This window comes from Erpetoichthys calabaricus, chromosome 3, assembly GCF_900747795.2.
Source record: "Erpetoichthys calabaricus chromosome 3, fErpCal1.3, whole genome shotgun sequence".
Lineage (NCBI taxonomy): Eukaryota > Metazoa > Chordata > Cladistia > Polypteriformes > Polypteridae > Erpetoichthys > Erpetoichthys calabaricus.
In genome coordinates this window covers 96,345,011-96,364,843 of record NC_041396.2, presented here as the reverse complement: position 1 = coordinate 96,364,843, position 19,833 = coordinate 96,345,011, and the positions used below count along the sequence as shown (strand labels likewise).

The 19,833-nt window shown below is 39.8% G+C and overlaps 2 protein-coding genes and 1 long non-coding RNA gene across 3 annotated transcripts in view; 1 reads left to right on the top strand and 2 right to left on the bottom strand.

Annotated features, from left to right (window-relative positions):
• LOC114648261 (phospholipase ABHD3-like) overlaps positions 1-9,069 on the bottom strand; it is a 46,227-nt gene extending 37,158 nt beyond the window's left edge. Inside the window, exons 1-2 of the mRNA XM_028797202.2 lie at positions 8,603-9,069; positions 76-236 (exon numbers count right to left, since the gene is read on the bottom strand). Coding sequence (XP_028653035.1) covers positions 76-236; positions 8,603-8,737 — 296 coding nt within the window. The 5' untranslated portion in view covers positions 8,738-9,069. The remainder of the gene's footprint in view (positions 1-75; positions 237-8,602) is intronic.
• The window catches only part of LOC127527070 (uncharacterized), a 251,752-nt gene that overhangs the window by 133,968 nt on the left and 97,951 nt on the right, over positions 1-19,833 (bottom strand). The gene's annotated exons all lie outside the window — the stretch shown is intronic.
• LOC114648260 (uncharacterized) overlaps positions 17,634-19,833 on the top strand; it is a 36,234-nt gene continuing 34,034 nt past the window's right edge. The window contains exon 1 of the mRNA XM_028797200.2: positions 17,634-17,796. Coding sequence (XP_028653033.2) covers positions 17,745-17,796 — 52 coding nt within the window. The 5' untranslated portion in view covers positions 17,634-17,744. The remainder of the gene's footprint in view (positions 17,797-19,833) is intronic.

Sequence of the window (19,833 nt, the reverse complement as noted above, 5' to 3'; positions counted from 1 at the left end):
TATTGTAATAAATAGAAAACTGCTGAAACATATAATGAAATGAAAACAAATAATATGGAAAGTAGATTGTCTTACTTTCTGTAGGTGACTTGTGGGCTTGATTTGATGACAACCCTCACAAGGGTCTGCAGTCTCCCACCCCAGCACCATGGTGTGGGACGGTACCGCTCTTTTACTGCCGGACAACATCTTTCCAGGAACTCCCTGAAGCCATCACTACAGACGAGAATGGGGGTCTAAAGCAAGAACAACAAAGTTAGAATTTAAATATTTGCAAAGTGAGCAGCAAACCAGTCCATGCTACCAGTACTAAATCAATCACTTCACTTTAGCTTATTTCTAATTCATCCATCCTTAAATTGAATTATATCCACTTGCAAATTTAATAGAGTTTTAGGCCAAGCACTGGGTGGAAGGCAGGAAATTTCTCACAATGGAATGCCCGCCTATCACAGGTCACACTGTACTACACACCCATGTTCATTTATATGGGCCAGTTTCACAAAAAGCATGACATGCATTGATTTGCGATGTACTGTACCATCTGAGAAAATAGTAAAATCTTTATTTTCCACATTAACTGGCTAAATGTACTACAAGCTGTTTTATTATTCTCACATTAGAAGAACATTAAAACAGAAAAATTTACATGTGTACAGGCCATTCAATCCAACAAAGCTCACCAATCCTATCCACCGAAATCCCACAAAATAACAAGTCTCATACTGAAAGTCCCTAAAGTCCTATTGTCTATCACACTACTTTACCTGGTAGCTTATTCCATGTGTCTATGGTTCTCTGTGTGAAGAAAAACTTGTGCAAATTTACCCTTAACAAGTTTCCAACTATGTCCCTGTGTTCTTTCTGAACTCATTTTAAAGTTGATCCACTGTACTAATTCCTTTCATAATTTTAGTCGTATCAAGAATGTATCTGCTTCATATCCTTTTGCTTAAACTGAAAGACCTCTTTTAATCTTCCATCATAACTCATCCCCTATAGTCCTGGACTCAGCCCAGTCGCTCTTCTCTGGACTTTTTCCAGTGCTGCTATGACTCTGCTCTGTTGGGCCCTTAAGCAAGGCCCTTAACCTGCAATTGCTAAGCGCTATATAAATGCAAAAAATTATTAAATTATTATTTTTAGTAGGGCTGGAGACCAAACCTGTACACAGTACTTCTGATGAGATCTAACCTGAGCCACACATATGCCACAAATCGGAGATAGATAGATAGATAACTTTATTAATCCCAAGGGGAAAATTTATTGCATTATTCAGATTTATCATGCCAGCCAAAAAACTATTAGGCTGGCACAATAAATCTGAAGAATGCAATGTGAAAAGATAATTTGAATGTGCAGTCTTTAGGTAGGGATGACAAGGAGGCACACTGGTTAGCACTGCTGACTCTTGGATCCCACTCATTATCTGTGTGTGGTTTGCACATTCTCACCTTTTTCCTCACCAAGACGTATAGGTTAACGTATTTGGTAAGTCTAAAGGGGCCATGTATTAATATGCTTGAGCGGGCCATGCAATGGAAAGAAAGATGTTCTAACCAGGACTGATTCTTTGCTTGTATCCGATAGACTCCGCTCCCGGCTACTCTGAATTGGACCAAATAAATCTGAAAAAAACTGTTTTTATCTTCTCACATGTAAGCAAACCATACTTGTATTCTGAGTAAAATATAGGGTTCAGCATTTCAAGGTGGAAATACGAGATGCAGTATTCAATTCATATAATGCCCTTCACCACCGACATCTCAGAGTACTGCACAAGTGGCAAACAGAAACTGTCAGATGATGCATATTTTAACAAATAAGAACAATGCAGAGGATTCTAATCCAGGAACCTGTGCACATGAGAAAGACAGACTTTACTGTTGTATTTCCTGTAGGTGGTGATAACTCCCTAATTGGAATAAGTGCTTTATATATAGATATATAGATATAATGTAAAAAGGCGATATCCCTCCCATAGTGATACGGTGGTAAAAAAATCACATAAGAGAAAATAACTTAGCTTTCTTTAATGACGATTTACGCGGCATTACAGACGAGGAAGCCAAATGGCAAGACAATTACTAAGGTGGGATCTCGATGTGTACAGTCTGCCATTTTTCGTCGCTGCGATGGAAGGGTTTTCAGGATGGATGACATTACCACCCATCTGTCCGTTCGCTTCAAGGTGTTCGGCTGCTGTCCAAGTCTTTTATACCGTTTTCTCCACGTGCAGGCCCTTACTTAGGTTCCAAACAAGAAAGGAGAGGCTTCAATTTCATCTCTAACATACAGAAACAGTACAATGCCCATTTTCGTAGTTGTCCCCTTCTCTCTTCAAATGCTTGCCTAGCAGTTCTAAATGCTGAGAGCCCCTGGCCTGTACATGTGAGTAGATTTATAAAATAATTTTTGTACAGAGCACAGTGACATTAAACTTATATTCTGATTACAGGGTGACACAGTGATATTCAATACAGCATTATGGGCTTGACTGCCCATGCACTTTCAAGTTTCCTGGTGTGTTCACATCCTAAGATCTTGTGCATTATTCAGCCCACCCTAGTTATGAAGTGCTGTCACCCTCCTTCTGCTACAGACAAGAGGCTAGATAGTCACTTATGCATTCATTATTGAAGTCTACAACCTAATGAGTAAAGCACAGCACATCTAATTATATGTATATGTGACTTGCTAAACACTGTCCTTTAATATTTGGAGAGAAATTGTATACTTCGATGAATATTGAAGATACACATGCAATAGATTTGTAAAGTTCTTAGTAAAGAACTTCAAATTTGACATGTAGTCTAAGGAAGGTTTATACATTAATGCACACACTAAAGCCATGTTTACACTACTATTTTCTCATTTAAAAAGCAGACATTTGTGTCCATTTTCACCTTTCATCCACTCTACCTCCAAAAAGAACCCCCCGAAAACAGAGACTTGAAAATGCTTTCCAGATACGTATATTTCCGAAAATGGTCAGCTCAGTATTGCCCTGTGGATGTGTGAAAACGAAGGGTTTTGAAAGTGCACGCTCTAATTGTGCTCTGATTGGTTTGTGCTTTTTATGTGACCCTTCCCTAACTGGATCCCACTCATTACGTCTTCTCGGCAACTTGACTCAGTAACAATTCCACCTAGATGTCAATTCCAAATAAAACAAGATTGTTTTTTTATATTTGCCTTTGCTGTTCTCACTGCGTAAATGTAAGATGCAAATAAGTGTCTAGAGTGGAGGATACTTCCTCTTCCTGTTTCTGCCAATTTGCGCATGCCCAGGATAAACGAACGGCTACATCATATGCTGTTAGGTTTTGTAACCTAGAAATTGGAACTAGCTTGTATTTTGTCCTGAGCTCTTCACTTGTGATGTTCATTTTTTTTAATACCCGAACGTTTACTCGATTATTTTCTGTAAGACAAAAATGTACTTGAAACCACCATATTGTTTAATTTGTACCAGCATATTTGAATTATAAAAAATCTGATCATATATAAAATGAAACTTTATATATTTTGTTATCTGATAAAAGTTTACATATGAGAAGTCTTATTTCTTTTCAGCAGATATTTCCATGACTCTTGCATGATTCATGACATTGCATAATATTTGGCCATACCATTTATCTGTATGCTGACAGGTGTGTTCGGAAATGCTGCATAGTCATTATATGTAAATGAACCTAGCTGATTAAAGGAAGTGCTCTGTTAGAGTTCTTCATTCTGCCATGCTGCATTAACAAGAGCATGTGAGACTCCACCTGTAAATGTAAATAAAGGATGCCTGAGTCTGGAGTTCATATGTAACAATGGCTCAAGACTCTTCTTTATTTATGGGGTATTTTCTACAACAGTTCATCTCTTCTGTAAGTCGCTTTGAATAAGAGCGTCTGCTAAGCAAACAAATTAAGTGTGAATTTTCTGTCATTTAGGTGTGGGTGGAGATACTTTAGTAAACAATGTGAAAATACTGTTGTGGAGGGAAATCATTTTCGTTTAAAAACTTGATTTTTAAATGAGAACATAATGATGTGGACAAAGCCTGAGACATCTCTTGTTGCAACAGATAAGAGCCGGGGCTGACCTTTCTCAGTATAGCATATTAGTTTGATAAGCCTGTAAAGCACTGATGTTCTGGTCTTTGAGGTCCACTGTGGCTGCAGGTTTTATTCCAATTAAATTAAAAGTCGGGTCCTTACCAATCACAGATCTGGTTTAATTTTATGACTTGTTAGTGTTTTTATTTGGTCCCCTCATGTCAGTTTTATACTGTAGATTTTCCTTTTTGAGGATGTCATCCAAATGATTTGTGGCCTAGAATATATTAGTAATTTTCAGTATTTCACTTGTTTTTCTTCCATAACTTTTATAATGGAATATTAAACAGAAACTTCAAGCTGGACACACACAAATGTATGGCACCAAGTTAGACAGTGAACACCTGGTTCCATAAGTATTTCTCTGTACACATGACAGAAAAGAGCCTAGGGCCTATTATCTTCAACATTTGCATCTCACTGTTAATTGGGAGCTGGTTAACAAAACCAGTTAAAAATTGTGAATATATCCAGGGACGTGCGGTCAGGGCAGGTAGGTGAGGCTCTTGTCATCATGAAAAATAAAAAAAAAAAACTAATAATTATAACAAATAAATTTGTCTACTGGTCTATCCTATTAATTTGTTTTCCGTATGATTCCAATAATTTTGATCATTTTTTTAACCAAAATCGATGAATTTGCGCATTTCCTGTTCAAATACAGGGGAGAAATGTGAGGTGTGGTAGTAACAAGCCTCACCTCACCTCGGACTGTGCTGTCCCTCACACACTGGGTTGATGCATGCAATTGCCGCGTGCCTGTTGCTGTCTCTCTGTATGTCACCAATATAATGTTTGCCGACAGGTTTATTATACACCCTGACTTTCCACAGTCTGGCTAATATCTTTAATGAATGTGTGTGACATATTTAGTCTTGCAGATCGGACATAAAACCGCAGTGAAAAGGCGCAAGGTGAGGCAGACAGTAAGTACCGTGCCGCACCAAAGGGGGCGCATGTGAGCCCAACAGGTCCGTGTTGCTGCTATTCTTCTACGCAGAGGCTCTAAGCAGCAATAAGTTAGCGATATCAGAAAGTCAAGTGCACTGCAGCGGTCCGTTTATTTTTATATTTTGTTCCGACTGACTGCCAAAATGGAAGATTAAGATTTTTAAAACTAAAGGAAAACAAAGGGGGCAGTGCCTCTGGATTGGCAAACCGGGGTGATGGTTCCCCTTTTTAAGAAGGGTGACCAGAGGATGTGCTCCAACTATAGGGGGATCACACTCCTCAGCCTCCCTGGTAAGGTCTATTCAGGGATGCTGGAGAAGAGAGTTCGGTCGATTGGGGAATCTCGGATTCAAGAGGAACAATGCGGATTCTGTCCCAGCCATGGAACACTGGATCAGCTCTACACCCTGGCCAGGATCCTGGAGGGGGCATGGGAGTTTGCCCAACCAGTCCACATGTGTTTTGTGGATTTGGAGAAGGCATTCGACCGTGTCCCTCGAAGCATCGTGTGGGGTGTGCTCCAAGAGTACGGGGTACAAGACTCGTTGTCACGAGCCATCCAGTCCCTGTACAGGAGGAGCAGGAGCTTGGTCCACATTGCCAGTAATAAGTCGGACTTGTTTACTGTTGAGGTTGGACTCCGCCAGGGCTGCCCTTTGTCACTGATTCTGTTCATAAGTTATATGCACAGAATTTCTAGGGGCAGCCAAGGAGGGGAGGGGGTCTTGTTCGGTGACCTCAGAATCTCGTCTCTGCTACTTGCAGATGATGTGGTTCTGTTGGCTTCATCGGACAGTGACCTCCAGCTCTCACTGGAGCGGTTCGCAGCCGAGTGCGAAGCAGCGGGGATGAGAGTCAGCACCTCTAAATCCGAGGCCATGGTTCTCAGCCGGAAAAGGGTGGAATGCTCTCTTCGGGTTGGGAGCACAGTACTGCCTCAAGTGGAGGAGTTCAAGTATCTCGGGGTCTTGTTCACGAGTGAGTGAAGAATGGAACGGGAGTTTGACAGGTTGACAGTAATGCGGGCTCTGCAATGGTCCGTCGTGGTGAAGAGAGAGCTGAGCCAAAAGGCGAGGCTGTCGATTTACTAGTCGATCTATGAGGCTGTCAATTTGCTAGTCGATCTACGTTCCTACCCTCACCTATGGCCACGAACTTTGGGTGGTGACCGAAAGAGCAAGATCACGGATACAAGCGGCTGAAATGAGTTTTCTCCGCAGGGTGGCTGGACTTTCCCTTAGAGATAGGGTGAGGAGTTCAGTTATCCGAGAGAGACTCAGAGTAGAGTCGCTGCTCCTCCGCATTGAGAGGAGTCAGTTGAGGTGGTTCGGGCATCTGGTTAGGATGCCCCCTGGACGCCTCCCTGGGGGGGTGTTCTGGCCATGCCCCACTGGGAGAAGACCACGGGGCAGACCCAGGACACGCTGGAGGGATTATATCTCCCGGCTGGCCCTGGAGTGCCTTGGGTTCCTCCCAGAGGAGCTGGAGGAGGTGGCTGGGAAGAGGGAGGTCTGGGCTTCCCTGCTTAGGCTGCTGCCCCCGCGACCTGACCTCGGATAAGCGGTGGATAATGGATAGATGGAAAACAAGGAGGACTGCTACAAGAAAGTGACTGAGATTTTCATGGAGAAGGATAGGCGCATGGACTTCATTTACAAATAAAGGTAAGACCATAAAAGGTTTTTAGCTTTATAAAAAATGGGATCAGACTAAAAAAAATATAATATTTAAAAACTAAACTTTGACCTTAAATAAGATATTCTTTCGTTTTTCTTGTTATTCTTTTGTTGAACGGTCTGTATTAAAATTGATTAAAGCATAAGAATTAAAATCTTTTAAAAACAACTAAATACTTCAATTAAGTTCAAAATTAAAATCCATTTTTTGTATACCACTCTATACTTTAATTTGTATTGAATGAGTATGAATTGTGGAATTGCAACGGCAAATCTAGAACACATGGAGGGTGCAGAGCAAATGCGCTATCTCCGCTCTCTCTCGCCGCTATAAACGTAACGTTCTTTCTTAGCCAAATATGTACTTTAACTATATATGTGTAAAGAAAGCTGATGTGATATGAAACATAACCAGAAGTCGTGTGCATGCTGCCAACTGAATAGTGAATAAGCTACTCTTTTGGGATCATATATTTGTAAATCTGAAGGAGTGCCTCACCAGCCATGAACTCCACCGCACGTCACTGAATGTATCTACTTAACTTGAGCATGAACTTTATTGCCAGAAAACATAGTTGCTAGGTATTTCTCTTGGCGTTACATCCATACATATAACAAGTTACATAGAATTAATGACACTAAAACAACATTACATACAGTAAACACAGATATACAAAAGAATATATTAAAGTAGAATTGCATTCCCGCTCAATAATATAGTAAGTCTTGTATAAAATAAACATAATTTATACTGAATGGAGGAGATAGTGACTGTAGTAGGATAGAATCTGTTTCTATGTCTGTTAATGCTTCATCGATGGTAATAACTGAAAACGGTGAGTGAAGTCTTTGCTTATATTTCAGGCTCGTTTTCTGACCTACAATGCGCACAGGAACTCAATGTCCAGTTTCAGTCCTACAGTCTTTTCTGTCGTCCGAAAAACATGCTGCAGCTTTTATTTGAAGTGAGCAGAGGCATTGCCACATCAGAATGTTCTGGAGAAAGCAAGAGTTAACTAAAATGAAGCAAAATGAAGAAATGATGCCTGAGCAGTAATTAAGAAACTGTTGGAACAAAACCTGGCTGTAAGCCATCTAGGAAACTGATTGTAAAATTGTGCAAAATTATATTTCATGAAACAACCAAAAGAATGATCATTAACTCTTGCTGATAAATAACAATGACACCGTATTCGGTCATTTGTGTGGTACAAAGTTTTAAGATCCTGCAACCTGCCCTCACCTATGTATAAAAAATAACGGTGTTTCTGCGTCACAGGCCAGACTTCGTAACTTTTCTAAGGAGATATTAATTCAAAGAAAAAATAATCGACGCCTGAAATTCAGCACTTCGCCATTCAATAGCGGAGAAACGGAATTATGCAGCTGAATCTAGACTTGATTTCTCTTATCCAAAAAATATGCTAAACAAAACGTTTCGGTAATAAAAAAAATCCGATCAAACAATAACAAAGAAAGAATTCAACTGCTACTCGAGTCATTTAACGATTCAACCCTAAAAGCCACAAGTGGGATGAAGGTTTAAGAACAGGCAGCTTCTTTTGTAAGATGTTTAATGAAGCAGACCGCAGAAAACCACCTACTAGACTACATGTTGGCTAATGAAAGTGCACGCATGCGCAATGGTAATGTGATCTTGTAGGCTAGAGGCTAATTCTACAATGGTAATGTGATCTTGTAGGCTAGAGGCTAATTCTACTTCTGCTAACATTCTAACAGTTAATTTTGTAATATTCCACCTTTGATCACTGGGGATGTATGACACAATTAGGGGGCAGGGGGATCTGGTTGGGATATAAGGTTGTATTTACAATAATGAACACAGGATTCCACACAGTTACTAACCTCGCCTTTATTTCTCCACCGGTAGCACAGAAAAGCGGCTGCGGCGCCCAGCACCACAGTCCCGGGCTTGAACAGGTAGTCCAGACGACGCAGCCACGTCTCAGCGTGGGTTAACAACGTCGTAGCTATAGGCATGAGACTTGACTACAGAAAGAATACTAGAAAGGCGGAAACCGGTAACTTCTTCGAGTTCAGATGCAGTTCCTGTTCTTCAGTTTAGGCAAGCAACACTCTCCTCAGCTGCTCTCTTCGTATGCTCGGCGGATATTGAGAACAATAGTAAATCTACTATTCCTTTGTCACGACACCGTTAAAGTTTTCTCCATATGTAAAATGACAAAGTTCACTAGTATAGAATAACTGTACCAACAGAAAACCGGCTTATCAGGACCCAGTTATCTTAGTTGTCAGAAAAGATGCCTGCAAGGAAAAGACCATCGCCCGCCGCGCCGCCCTTCGCGCACTTGAATTTACGTCATCGGCTTGCGAAAAAATGCACAAGAGACGTCAGCACGGGTGATCTTTTATTAAACCTACTGGCCACATGCTGGGACAGCAGATGGCTCAGTAGACGCAGACCCCAGACGAGACAATCGCCAAAAAATTTCCCCTCGCCGTGCGCGTAGATATGTCCGTTATAATGTATCGGAAGAACAATGAGTTTAACATCAGAGATTTACTTGTTCGTAGCGCCTCCCCTTTAGAATATGACACTTGGTTACAAGTCTAATCCGTTCTTTTATTGAACTCGTTATGCATCCGAGCGTGCAATCTTCAAACGCTCAAAAACTGAAGAAATCGATTGCCACTTAGCGCCGTACATCATTATAATGTGTTTGTTTTTAGTGTATCCGCCTTTCCTTTCCAGGTAGTATCAAGGAAATATTTAACACACCGACATCGAGGAAGTTGAAGAGTTGGGCAGCTAACCTGCAGTGTACTATAGGTTCGTCGATAGCTTTTTCACATATTAAGGGTTTAGCCCCTTCACTCTGATAATGTTGTTACTTAAACATATATGGCAACAACTGTGTAGTTTACCTGCAGTCCTTCACGCATGTAACAACGCTGCACTGGTGGAAGAAAGGCTGTTCTCTCAAAGAGTAGGGGCTAAAGCTTCGGATTCAAACCCCTACTCCCTGCGACGCCACTTTTGTACTCCATAGGAAGAAAATTAACATCGAAAACACCCGGAGAACGTGCAAACTGTACAGACGACAGTGCCAGCTTTGTGTGAGTCCAGTAAGAACGAATGAACCATCGCAGATTAATGGGAGTGTTTGTAGAAAACGGAGGCAGTGATCAGCCCATTACAGATTACATTTAGCAAGGTAGCGCAGTGCTTAACCCCTATTGATCAGCTAAACATTTTGAGTATTTTACTGATCTCTTTCTTTTCCAAAAATATTCTAAACAAAATATTTCGGTGTGTGAGTTTTTTTACCAGTAGGGGTGAACGAGTTTGCGTTTGTTTAACAGATTGTGCCCTGCGACTACTGGTACCAGTTCCAGTGCTGTTGCTAATTTGGATTAACTCCAGCGCCAATAACTGGCCGTTATTACCCTGCCACGCCGATACGTCAGAACGCCACACAACACGCCTCCACTCTCCAGCAGTGATATTAGGAGATACCACTATACTACTCAATATGAAAACCTTTATATGCAATTTTCCCGATTGTATTTTACAAATAAAACTAACAGTTAAAGATTCATGAATGGATTCCAAAGATGTGTGTGTTCGGGTAACGTTTTATGTCTCGGCATTAGTGAGTGGTGGGCACACTTTGAACCAAAACTCGAATTAATCGGGCTATTTAAAAATTACAAATACATTTCTAAATGCCTTGGGCATTGTCAGTGATTTTTTTCTGGTGTGCAATTTCTTCCCAGCTCTCAGTCCATTCTGAGCTTGCAGTTGACCTGCACCTGCCTTCTTTGAACCCGACATTGGCAAACGTATTTGCAGCTTCTGTTGACAGTTTAGGTATCCTATAGAATCTTATTCCCTCCTTTAATAATATATACAGTATTGTAGCGACTGAGGATCACTTTCAGAGTTTGACTGAGGTAAGCGACAGCACTCCACAGCATAGAGAAAGTGTCCAGTGATGGCACCCAAAACTGAAAGTGAGGAAGAAGATAAACCTGTGTGTAGTGTAATCAATTGACTGGAACGGAACAAAAGTTAAGCATATGTTTAATCATGCATTTACAAAGGGATAGATTTAAACTGCCCAGTTTAGGGTCACAGGGATAAAGTGATTATGACAGCAGCACTGAGTGTTTGGGAAGAAGCAAACATGGTTTGCTCACTGGTCCTTTGCAGGGCTCAATTGCACACCAGGGACGTGCGGTCAGGGAAGGCATCATGAAAAGTAAAAAAATTTTGATAACATAAAATATATTTGTCCCCTGTTCTGTGCTATAAATTTGTTTTTTGTATGATTCCAATAATGTTGATCATTTTTATAACCAAAATCGCTGAATTTGCGCATTTCCTGTTCAAATACAGGGGAGAAACGCAAGGTGTGGTAGCAACAAGGCGAGCCTCACCTCTGACTGCGCTCTCCCTCACACACTGGGTTGATGCATGCAATTGGCACGTGCCTGTTGCTGTCCGTCTGTATGTCGCCAATATAATGTTTGCAGAAACGTTTAATTTACACCCTGACTTTCCACAATCTGCTGATATATTTAATGAATGCGTGAGATATATCTAGTGTTGCTGATCGGACATAAAACCGCAGTGAAAAGGCACAAGGTGAGGCAGACCGTACCGTGCTACATCGAAGGGAGCGCATGTGAGCCCAATAGGTGTTTGTTGCTGCTGTTCTTCTACGCAAAGGCTCTGGGCGTCAATAAGTTAGCAATATCAGAAAGTCAAGTGAACTGCAGCGGTCCGTTTATTTTTATTTTTTGTTCCCACTGACTGTCAAAATGGAAGATTAAGATTTTTAAAACTAAAGGAGAATAAGGGGGACTTTTGCAAATTTTTTTACAAATAAAGGTAAGACCATAAACGGTTTTCAGTTTTATAAAAACTGGGATCAGAATAAGAAAAAAAACAATCCAATATTTAAAAACTAAATTTTGACCTTAAATAAAATATTCTTTTGTTTTTCTTGTTATCCTTTTGTTGAACAGTCTGTATTAAAGCATCAGAATTAAAAGCTTTTAAAAACAACTAAATATTTCAATTAAGGTCAAAATTGAAATCTGTTAATTTTTGTACACCACTCTATACTTTCATTTGTATTGAATGAGTTTGAACTATGGAATTGCAACAGCAAATCTAGAATACATGGAGGGTGCAGAGCAAATGCACTCTATCTGCTCTCTCTCGCCGCTATAAATGTAATGTTCTTTCTTAGCCAAATATGTACTTTAACATTCTGTGTGTAAAGAATGATGATGAGATATGAAACATAACCAGTAGTCAATGTGCTTGCTGCCAATTGAATAGTGAATAAGCTACTCTTTTGGGTTCACATATTTGTAAATCTGACTCTGAAGGAGTCCGTGCCTCACCAGCCATGAACCTCACCGCACGTCACCGTTTCACACCCAACCAGAAGAGTGTTCTGCATGAAATCTAGCAACAGAAACCTATAAATAAAGTGTCAGTTTAGTTTTAATCCAATTATTTACAAATAGATATTCTGAATGAGTTGCTTACCCTTCTTGCCATAGTTCATCCTGCTGCCATCTCTTCCCCAAGTAAACCTGACTGTTCACATGATCTTAAAGAAAACATGATTGATCAGACCAGACCACCTTCTTCCATTGCTCCATGTTCCAGTTCTGATGCTCACCAGCCCATTGTAGGTGCTTTCGGTGGTGGACAGGGGTCAGCATGGGTATTCTGACCAGTTTGTGGCTATGCTGCCCCATATTCATTAAGCTGCGGGGTGCTGTGTATTCCGACACCTCTGTCTCATGGCCAGCATTAAGTTTATCAGCAGTTTGTGCTAGAGGAGTTGTTTTGTAGTATCGGACCAGATGAGTTGGTCTTCACACCCTACTCGCATCAGTAAGTCTTGGGTGCCCATGACCCTGTTGCTGGTTTACCGGTTGACCTTCCTTGGGTGACTCCAGAAGTGACTCTACTCTGTTGGGCCCTTGAACATGGCCCTTAACCTGCAATTGCTTCATCCTGGTTATGATGTTAATGTGCATCCAGTCCTGCAAGCAGGTCCTCCAACTAGCAGGGAAAGCACTCCAACCACCATAAACAAAACTCACACTGTTCCAGTGTGATGCTGAGGTTTCACCTACTTCACTTGGGTCCCAATCCAGGTGGTTCTTCATGTGGTGGGTGTGGCAGCACACTATCAGTGCTCCCAACCTCTCTCTCTTCCTTTTGGTAGGTACTAACCACTGCATTCCCAGAATACCCCACAAGACCTGCCATTTTGGAGATGCTTTCACTCAGTCATAATCATCTAGCCATCACAACCTGGCCCTTGTCAGTGTCAGTCAGATCCTTATCCTTGCTAGTTTTTCCTGCTTCTAACACATCATTTTCAAGAACTGATTGTTCACTTCCTGCCCAAAATATCCTACCCATTGACAGGTGCCATTATCATGAGATAATCAATGTTATTCATTTTACCTGTCAGTGGTTTCAATGTTTTGGCTGATCAATGTACAGTATATGTTAAGTCAGTGGGTGATTCTAAAATGGCCACAGCATGAGCGTGAATGTGTTCATAAGTGGACCCTGTGATAGACTGGTGCTATTTGCTGCACTGTTTCCTATTCCACCCACTGTTGCTCCAGCTCCCTGTGACACCAGAGTAGATTAAGGGAGTTTTGGGAACTTAGTATTTGTTATGAGCTGTTTTTGTATGTTATTATTCAGCACTTTTGTAATGTAGTTGAATGGGAATTTGTATTTTATTTCAGCTATATGCAGTGAGCTTGTCAAGCAAAATGACACCTTTTATTGGCTAAGTGAACAGATTATAATATGCAAGCTTTCGAGGTTTACAGCCTGCCTGAAAAAGGGGCTTGATCTTCCTCGAAAGCTTGCATATTGTAATCTGTTCAGTTAGCCAATAAAAGGTGTCATTTTGCTTGACTTCTCATTGCATCCATAATGGATAACACTGTACTACTGCAGTGAGCTAGTCAATAGTAAATGTGTTATATGAACATAAAGTTATTAGTCCTTACAGTGCTCTGATATCAAGGAGAATCTTGATATGGGACATGTTGCTATAAGATTCGAAACAGTGCCTATTTTTTGTAAAAATTGATCAATTTGTATGAATGATTACAATAAAATTAATAAAAATATTAAAAAAAAAAAAGATTTGAAAAAGTGAAAAGTGAGCCTGGAGATTAATGCATACTTCAGATGTTTCACCCTTGATCTAGTGCCTTTACCTGCCAGTGTTGAAGCCATAGAAATCTTGAAACTTTTGGACTGTAACTGTAAGTTGCCCTGTAGTTGTGTTCACCACTGAAAGGTGCCCTATACAGAAAAGTGTGCGTAGTTACTGTTTATAAGGTGCAGTGTAGTAAAGCTCTGCTTGCTTAATTTATTATTTATTATTTATTTATTTATTATTAATTTATGTTTTTTGTCACACTTTAAATTGGGCTTATTTTAAAACCTACATTTAAATGTTTGGTATCATTCTTTTCAGAATATATCAAACTTTGACTACTGGTTATGTTGTTAGATTTTCAGATTCTTATTCTGTTTTTAAATTATAAACTAAAAAATATCAAGAACTCACGTCTCGCAAGACGAGACTTTGTGCCAAGAACATTTAACCATGCCCAGGGCCGGAAATAAAAGACAAAGAGAAGGACAGCTGCTGTACAGGCTTTTAAACGTTCGAAGCACTGTGTGAGATGCAGATCACACGGCATGACAGCAGCAGCAATCCAGCAGTTAATCGAGCAAAGAAGAAGTGAAGCAAAAAAAATGTATTTGTTTCCCATTGTATCACCATTTAAGAGGGGGTTTCGGAGGAGCGACCGCATCTCCTAAGGGTGAGTTCAGCCCCCCTCTTCACAACGCGAGTGGCAGAGACGTAAAGTGGCTGGTGCGTAGCGCAGTCTGGGGGGGGTTGGTGAGTAAAGCGAGCAGGGGGGGAACCCCCTAGTATTCCCCATAAAAGCATTCACCCCCTTGGAACTTTTCACATTTTAATATACAACACTTTGCCTCTTTAATGTCAAGTGAATAGTGATCTACATTAATTAAGATCATAAAACACAAAATAAGTGAGTGCATAAGTATTCTAATATGATGCACCTAAATCATCAGTGGTGCAGCCAATTGATTTTAGAAGTTCCATAATTAATTCAATGGGGATCACCTGTCTGTAGCTGATTGAAGTATAAATGAACCTGTATCTGTATCTGGGGTCTATATCAGCTTTGCACATCTAGACACAGCAATTTTCCTCCATTCTTTGTTATAAAGCTGCTAAGGCTCTGTCAGGTTGCATGTGGATTGTGAGTGAATAGCCTTCCTGATGTCCAGCTGCAAATCCTCAGTTGGATTAAGATCTGAACACTGACTCAACCATTTCAGGACATTAACATCAATATTCATAGGCCATTCCTGTGTAGCTTTGGCTCTATGCTTGGAGTCCTTGTCTTGCTGGACAATATATCTTCTCTCAGTCTTGCAGACTGCCTCAGGTTTTCATCCAGGATCTCCCTGTATTTCTCTGCATTCACTTAATTGCCTGCCCTCACAAGCCTGGCACAGTCTGCTGCAGAGAGGCAATCTCACAGCATGGTGCTGCCACCATCTGGCTTCACGGTGGTGATGGTGTATTTTTGATAATGTGTATTGCTAACATGGTATATAGTCTGTAAGCAAAACAGCTTGATTTTATACAGACTATAGTGCCTTCTTCTTTGTGCCATATAAATAAATGTTGTTGTTGTAGATGACTTCTAGCACACTATCTGTGCATTTTGTTTTTTTTACTGTGGCTTTCTCTTTTCCACTCTTCCATAAAGCTTATACTGGTAAAGCACCTGGACACAATCATTCATCAGCACAGTCTCTCCAATCTCAGCCTCTGTAGCTTGTAACTCCTTCAGAGTTATCTTAGGTCTCTTGGTGGCCTCCATGACTAGTCTTCTTCTTGTTCACTCACTCTGGATGGCCTACTCTAGATTGACAGTGGTGCCATACTGTCCACAGTTCTTAATTATTGATTTAACTTGACTCCAAGAATATTCAGTGATTTTAGGTATTTTCTAGTCTCTATACTCTGCCTCTGGCTTTTCAATAACCTCTTCATGGCAATTCGTGCAGTTGGATTGTTGTAGTTATTGGTTGATGACGTAATTGTCATGACAAGAGTGCTTTAGTTGTGAAGCTCCATCGTTTTCTAAAGCTAGTTCCATATTGAACTTGAATTTCTAGGAGAGGTGACATTTAAACTTGGTGACAGTCAGAAGAGATGGGACTTGTGGCATTCATACTGGAAGAGACGTCGTTTGTCCTCCAACGGCTCCTCCTTCACTCTCAAGTAGGGGTCTCCAAATCCAATCCTGGAGTTATACTGCGACTGCAGGTTTTCATTCCATCCCTTTTCTTAATTAGTGACTATTTTTTTCTGATAATTAGCTCTTTTACCCAAATTTTAATTGACATGCTAGGTAAGACTTACACTCTTTAATTACTTCTTTTGTATTTTCTTAATAAGCAGGCAAACAATAATGAGATACAAAATGAGCCAGTATCCTGCATCTGAAAATAAAGAAAGCTGAAGGTCTCATTAAAGTTGCTCTGCTCAGGTCCATAAAAAATTTTGATGGTGTTCTTAGGAAAAAATAAAATTAACATATTTTGGAAATGTCTACTATGGCAGAAGGGGAGCATAAGCAAACCCTAGAATTAAACAACAGGTGTAATAAGCAATGATAATAGACTTCTAGTTAAAAAACTGGTTGGAGTAAAATTGTTTGGAGTTTCAGGCCTTGACTTAGGTGGTCATCTGTTAGCTGACTTCAAATACTCATTTCTGTTGTGGTGCTGTTTACAGAAAAAAATAAAGCAGTTCAGAGAACTGAATCTTAAAAAACAAGTCAATTAAAAAGAAAGGTAAAGAAATTAATTAGCACAAAAAATTGATTATTAATTAAGAAAAGTGTTAGAATGAAAACCTGCAGCTACAGTAACGCTCCAGGGCCAGATTTGGAGACCCCTGATCTGGAGGAAGCAGAAATTACATTAGTTTCGGTGTGTCACTCTTTTCCTTCTTTTCAGAAAAGACCTGAAGCATTAACTGTGAGACACTGCCGAAGCTCACATATATGATAAACGTCAAATAAGCCAGGTCAGGCTTACTGTGAGTCAATGTTGTTTAATAATATAATGTGTAAACTTAAGGGTGAATACTTTTTATAGGTACTGTCGGGGCCGGTGCCACCATTAAGATGAACTAGCTATTCACCTAGGGCACAGATCACAAGGGGGGGACCCAACTGCACAGGTTAGCTACCAAACAGTCAGTTGGCACACTAATAACCTTGGCCTAGGGCGTAAAATAACCTAGCACTAGCACTGGGTACTGTATATCATTAAATAAGAGCTCTGCACATTGAAGCTTGTGACAGCTCTAAATATAGAATGGTGCTATTAAAAAACATTGGTTGTCTGCTTATTCAAGGACTATGGTAGACTGCCTCCTGCCTGGAGTCCAATGGTGTCTGGTAGACTTCAACCACATGCAAGCCTAAGAAGGTTTTTGGTACCATTATCGGTTGTTTTAAAATCTAACCATAAGCAACCCATTTGAGAAGACGAATTTCTAGTCCCAGATTTCTCTCAGTTGATAAAATGTAGTTGGCTCTATAAGTTAATTTTATTGTTTTTAGTGACACATTGTTTTAATTAGCCATAACTATTTGCTCACCCTCTCTGACGATCAAACATGGAATCAAACAAAAGAAGGAAGTATGGAGCTGATACCGTCAGAAGGTTTTGAATGCATTATTTTGTTTGCGTTCTATTTATAACCCAAGACTGGTCAGACAGGTTTACATTTTATTCATTCCTTCTTAAGACACCTTTCCACCATGAGATCTGTCTTACTGAGACTCTCGCTGGTCTGCGGTGCATGTAGCTCTCACCTTCTGAAACGTATCTGCTGCTCCAAAGATGAAACTTCATTTTATTTTCAGTACGCTTGTACTGGCCCATGTAATAACTGGTGAGTATGGTATTTTTTCGCATACTAAAGTATGATATCCTTTTATTTAAACTCTGCTCATATTTGAAATTGAAAGAAATTTTTTGTTTACTTGAATCGAGGTAAAGAATCTCTGACTTTAATTTTTAGTATTGAAATCAGAAAAGTGGCTATCAAAACTGTAATGCACCTAAATCAATTTGATAGATAGATAGATAGATAGATAGATAGATAGATAGATAGATAGATAGATAGATAGATAGATAGATAGATAGATAGATAGATAGATAGATAGATAGATAGATAGATAGATAGATAGATAGATAGATAGATAGATAGATAGATAGAAAGGTAAAGTCGTACATGCAGCTGCTGGAAAGGCTGCCATTCGCGGCGGTGCCTGAGTCATCCCAGTATATTTAATACATTTAGAGAGAAATATAAAAATGTAAGCAAAAGATGATTGAAAGCATTTTTAACTTAAAACGTCTTAATAATATGTGGGCTATTGTCATTGCACTGGACTGGTGTCCTATTTAGGGTTGGTTTTTGATTTGTATCTGGTGCAGTCAGACTCCTCACTACCCTGAAGTAGATATGTGTGTTTGAAAATAAGTGTATGGACTGCTGTGGTCTGTGAAAGACGCTACATAAAATAAAGATTGATATTTATTGCGTTGATCCTGATTCCACTGCATTTTCTACTCCCTTTATTTAGTTGTGTCCATTCTAAGTTTGTTACCTTGTGATTTATTATGTATTCATGATCTTGAAGTTTGTCTTGTTTGAATTGTCTTTTTGTTTTGCTTAGTAGAAGGATTTTCAGTGATATGCACTGTGAAGAGTGTTATATAACTTGTAGAAAACTGACATGGTTAAAGTACCACAGCTATTTCTCTAGAAAGTTTTTGGAATGAACTGGTTTAAACAAATAATTTGAAGTGTTAGAACTTTGTGTTATGAGTGACACATCAGCTGATGTTATATACATTTTCACTAGATATAAATAATGTATGCGGCAGGAACTGTAGAAAAAGTGGAATACATCTGGTTAGAGGCTCTTGTGTATAGTAATGCACAAGCAGCGCAAATGTGGTGACAGCTGAGACAAGACATGACGCATGAGCACCAATGAGACATTCTTTTATTTATTGCAAAATATGCTCAAACTTACTTAATCCTAAATAGCAGTACAGCACTATGTTTAATGAGTATTTGTACTATTTCTTTAGACATTTGTCTCATTAACATTTTATATGGTTACCTTCCCCTTAACTGCCCTCAAGAGAGCATAGAGACAAACAGACAACTTGAAAGTGGTCTGGCATGCCTATGACAGGGAGGGCTATATACACAGGTACTTCAATCCTTCCATCCATTGACTTAATTTATATAATCCAATTTTAGGATCACAAAAAGCCTGACCTGGAAACATCAAGACAGAAACCATCATTGCATGGGACATCAGTACACCCCAAATCATTTTCATGCACTTACACTAGTCCAATTTATAATTGTCAGTAAACTTGAATAAAAAAATTGACTACTTGATGATTATAGATGGGAGAGAATTTAATACATACATGTAGACATCTAAAGCCCAAACATCTATGGGCCATGTTTCTACGCTGTCCAGCTTTATTTCAAATAGAATCATTTGTAAAGAACTCCAAATGCATGGTTTCTAGCTTCAGTATGATTGGGAGTCCAGAAGTAATGTCTTAGGGTATTTTCTGAGTATCATACTTGTTGAAATAGTGTCTCCTCATACATCAATAAAACAGGCAGCATAGTGCCAGATTATAATATGGTAAAATGATTCATCTGGAGGTTGGATTTATCTGTAGCATTCATTCTCAGAGTTCATGTCTTGCTAGCAGTAGACAGGTTTGTTTAAATCTCTACCACAGCTCTGCTTATTGGGGGTAGACATGATCATAGACAACACCCTGTTTGGGTTTTATTTCTGCATACCGAGGGTGCTGTAGGAATAGCTGAGTGAAGGGTTGGAAGCTTACTGGGCTAAAGCAGAAATCAAAATCACTTAAAATAACATGC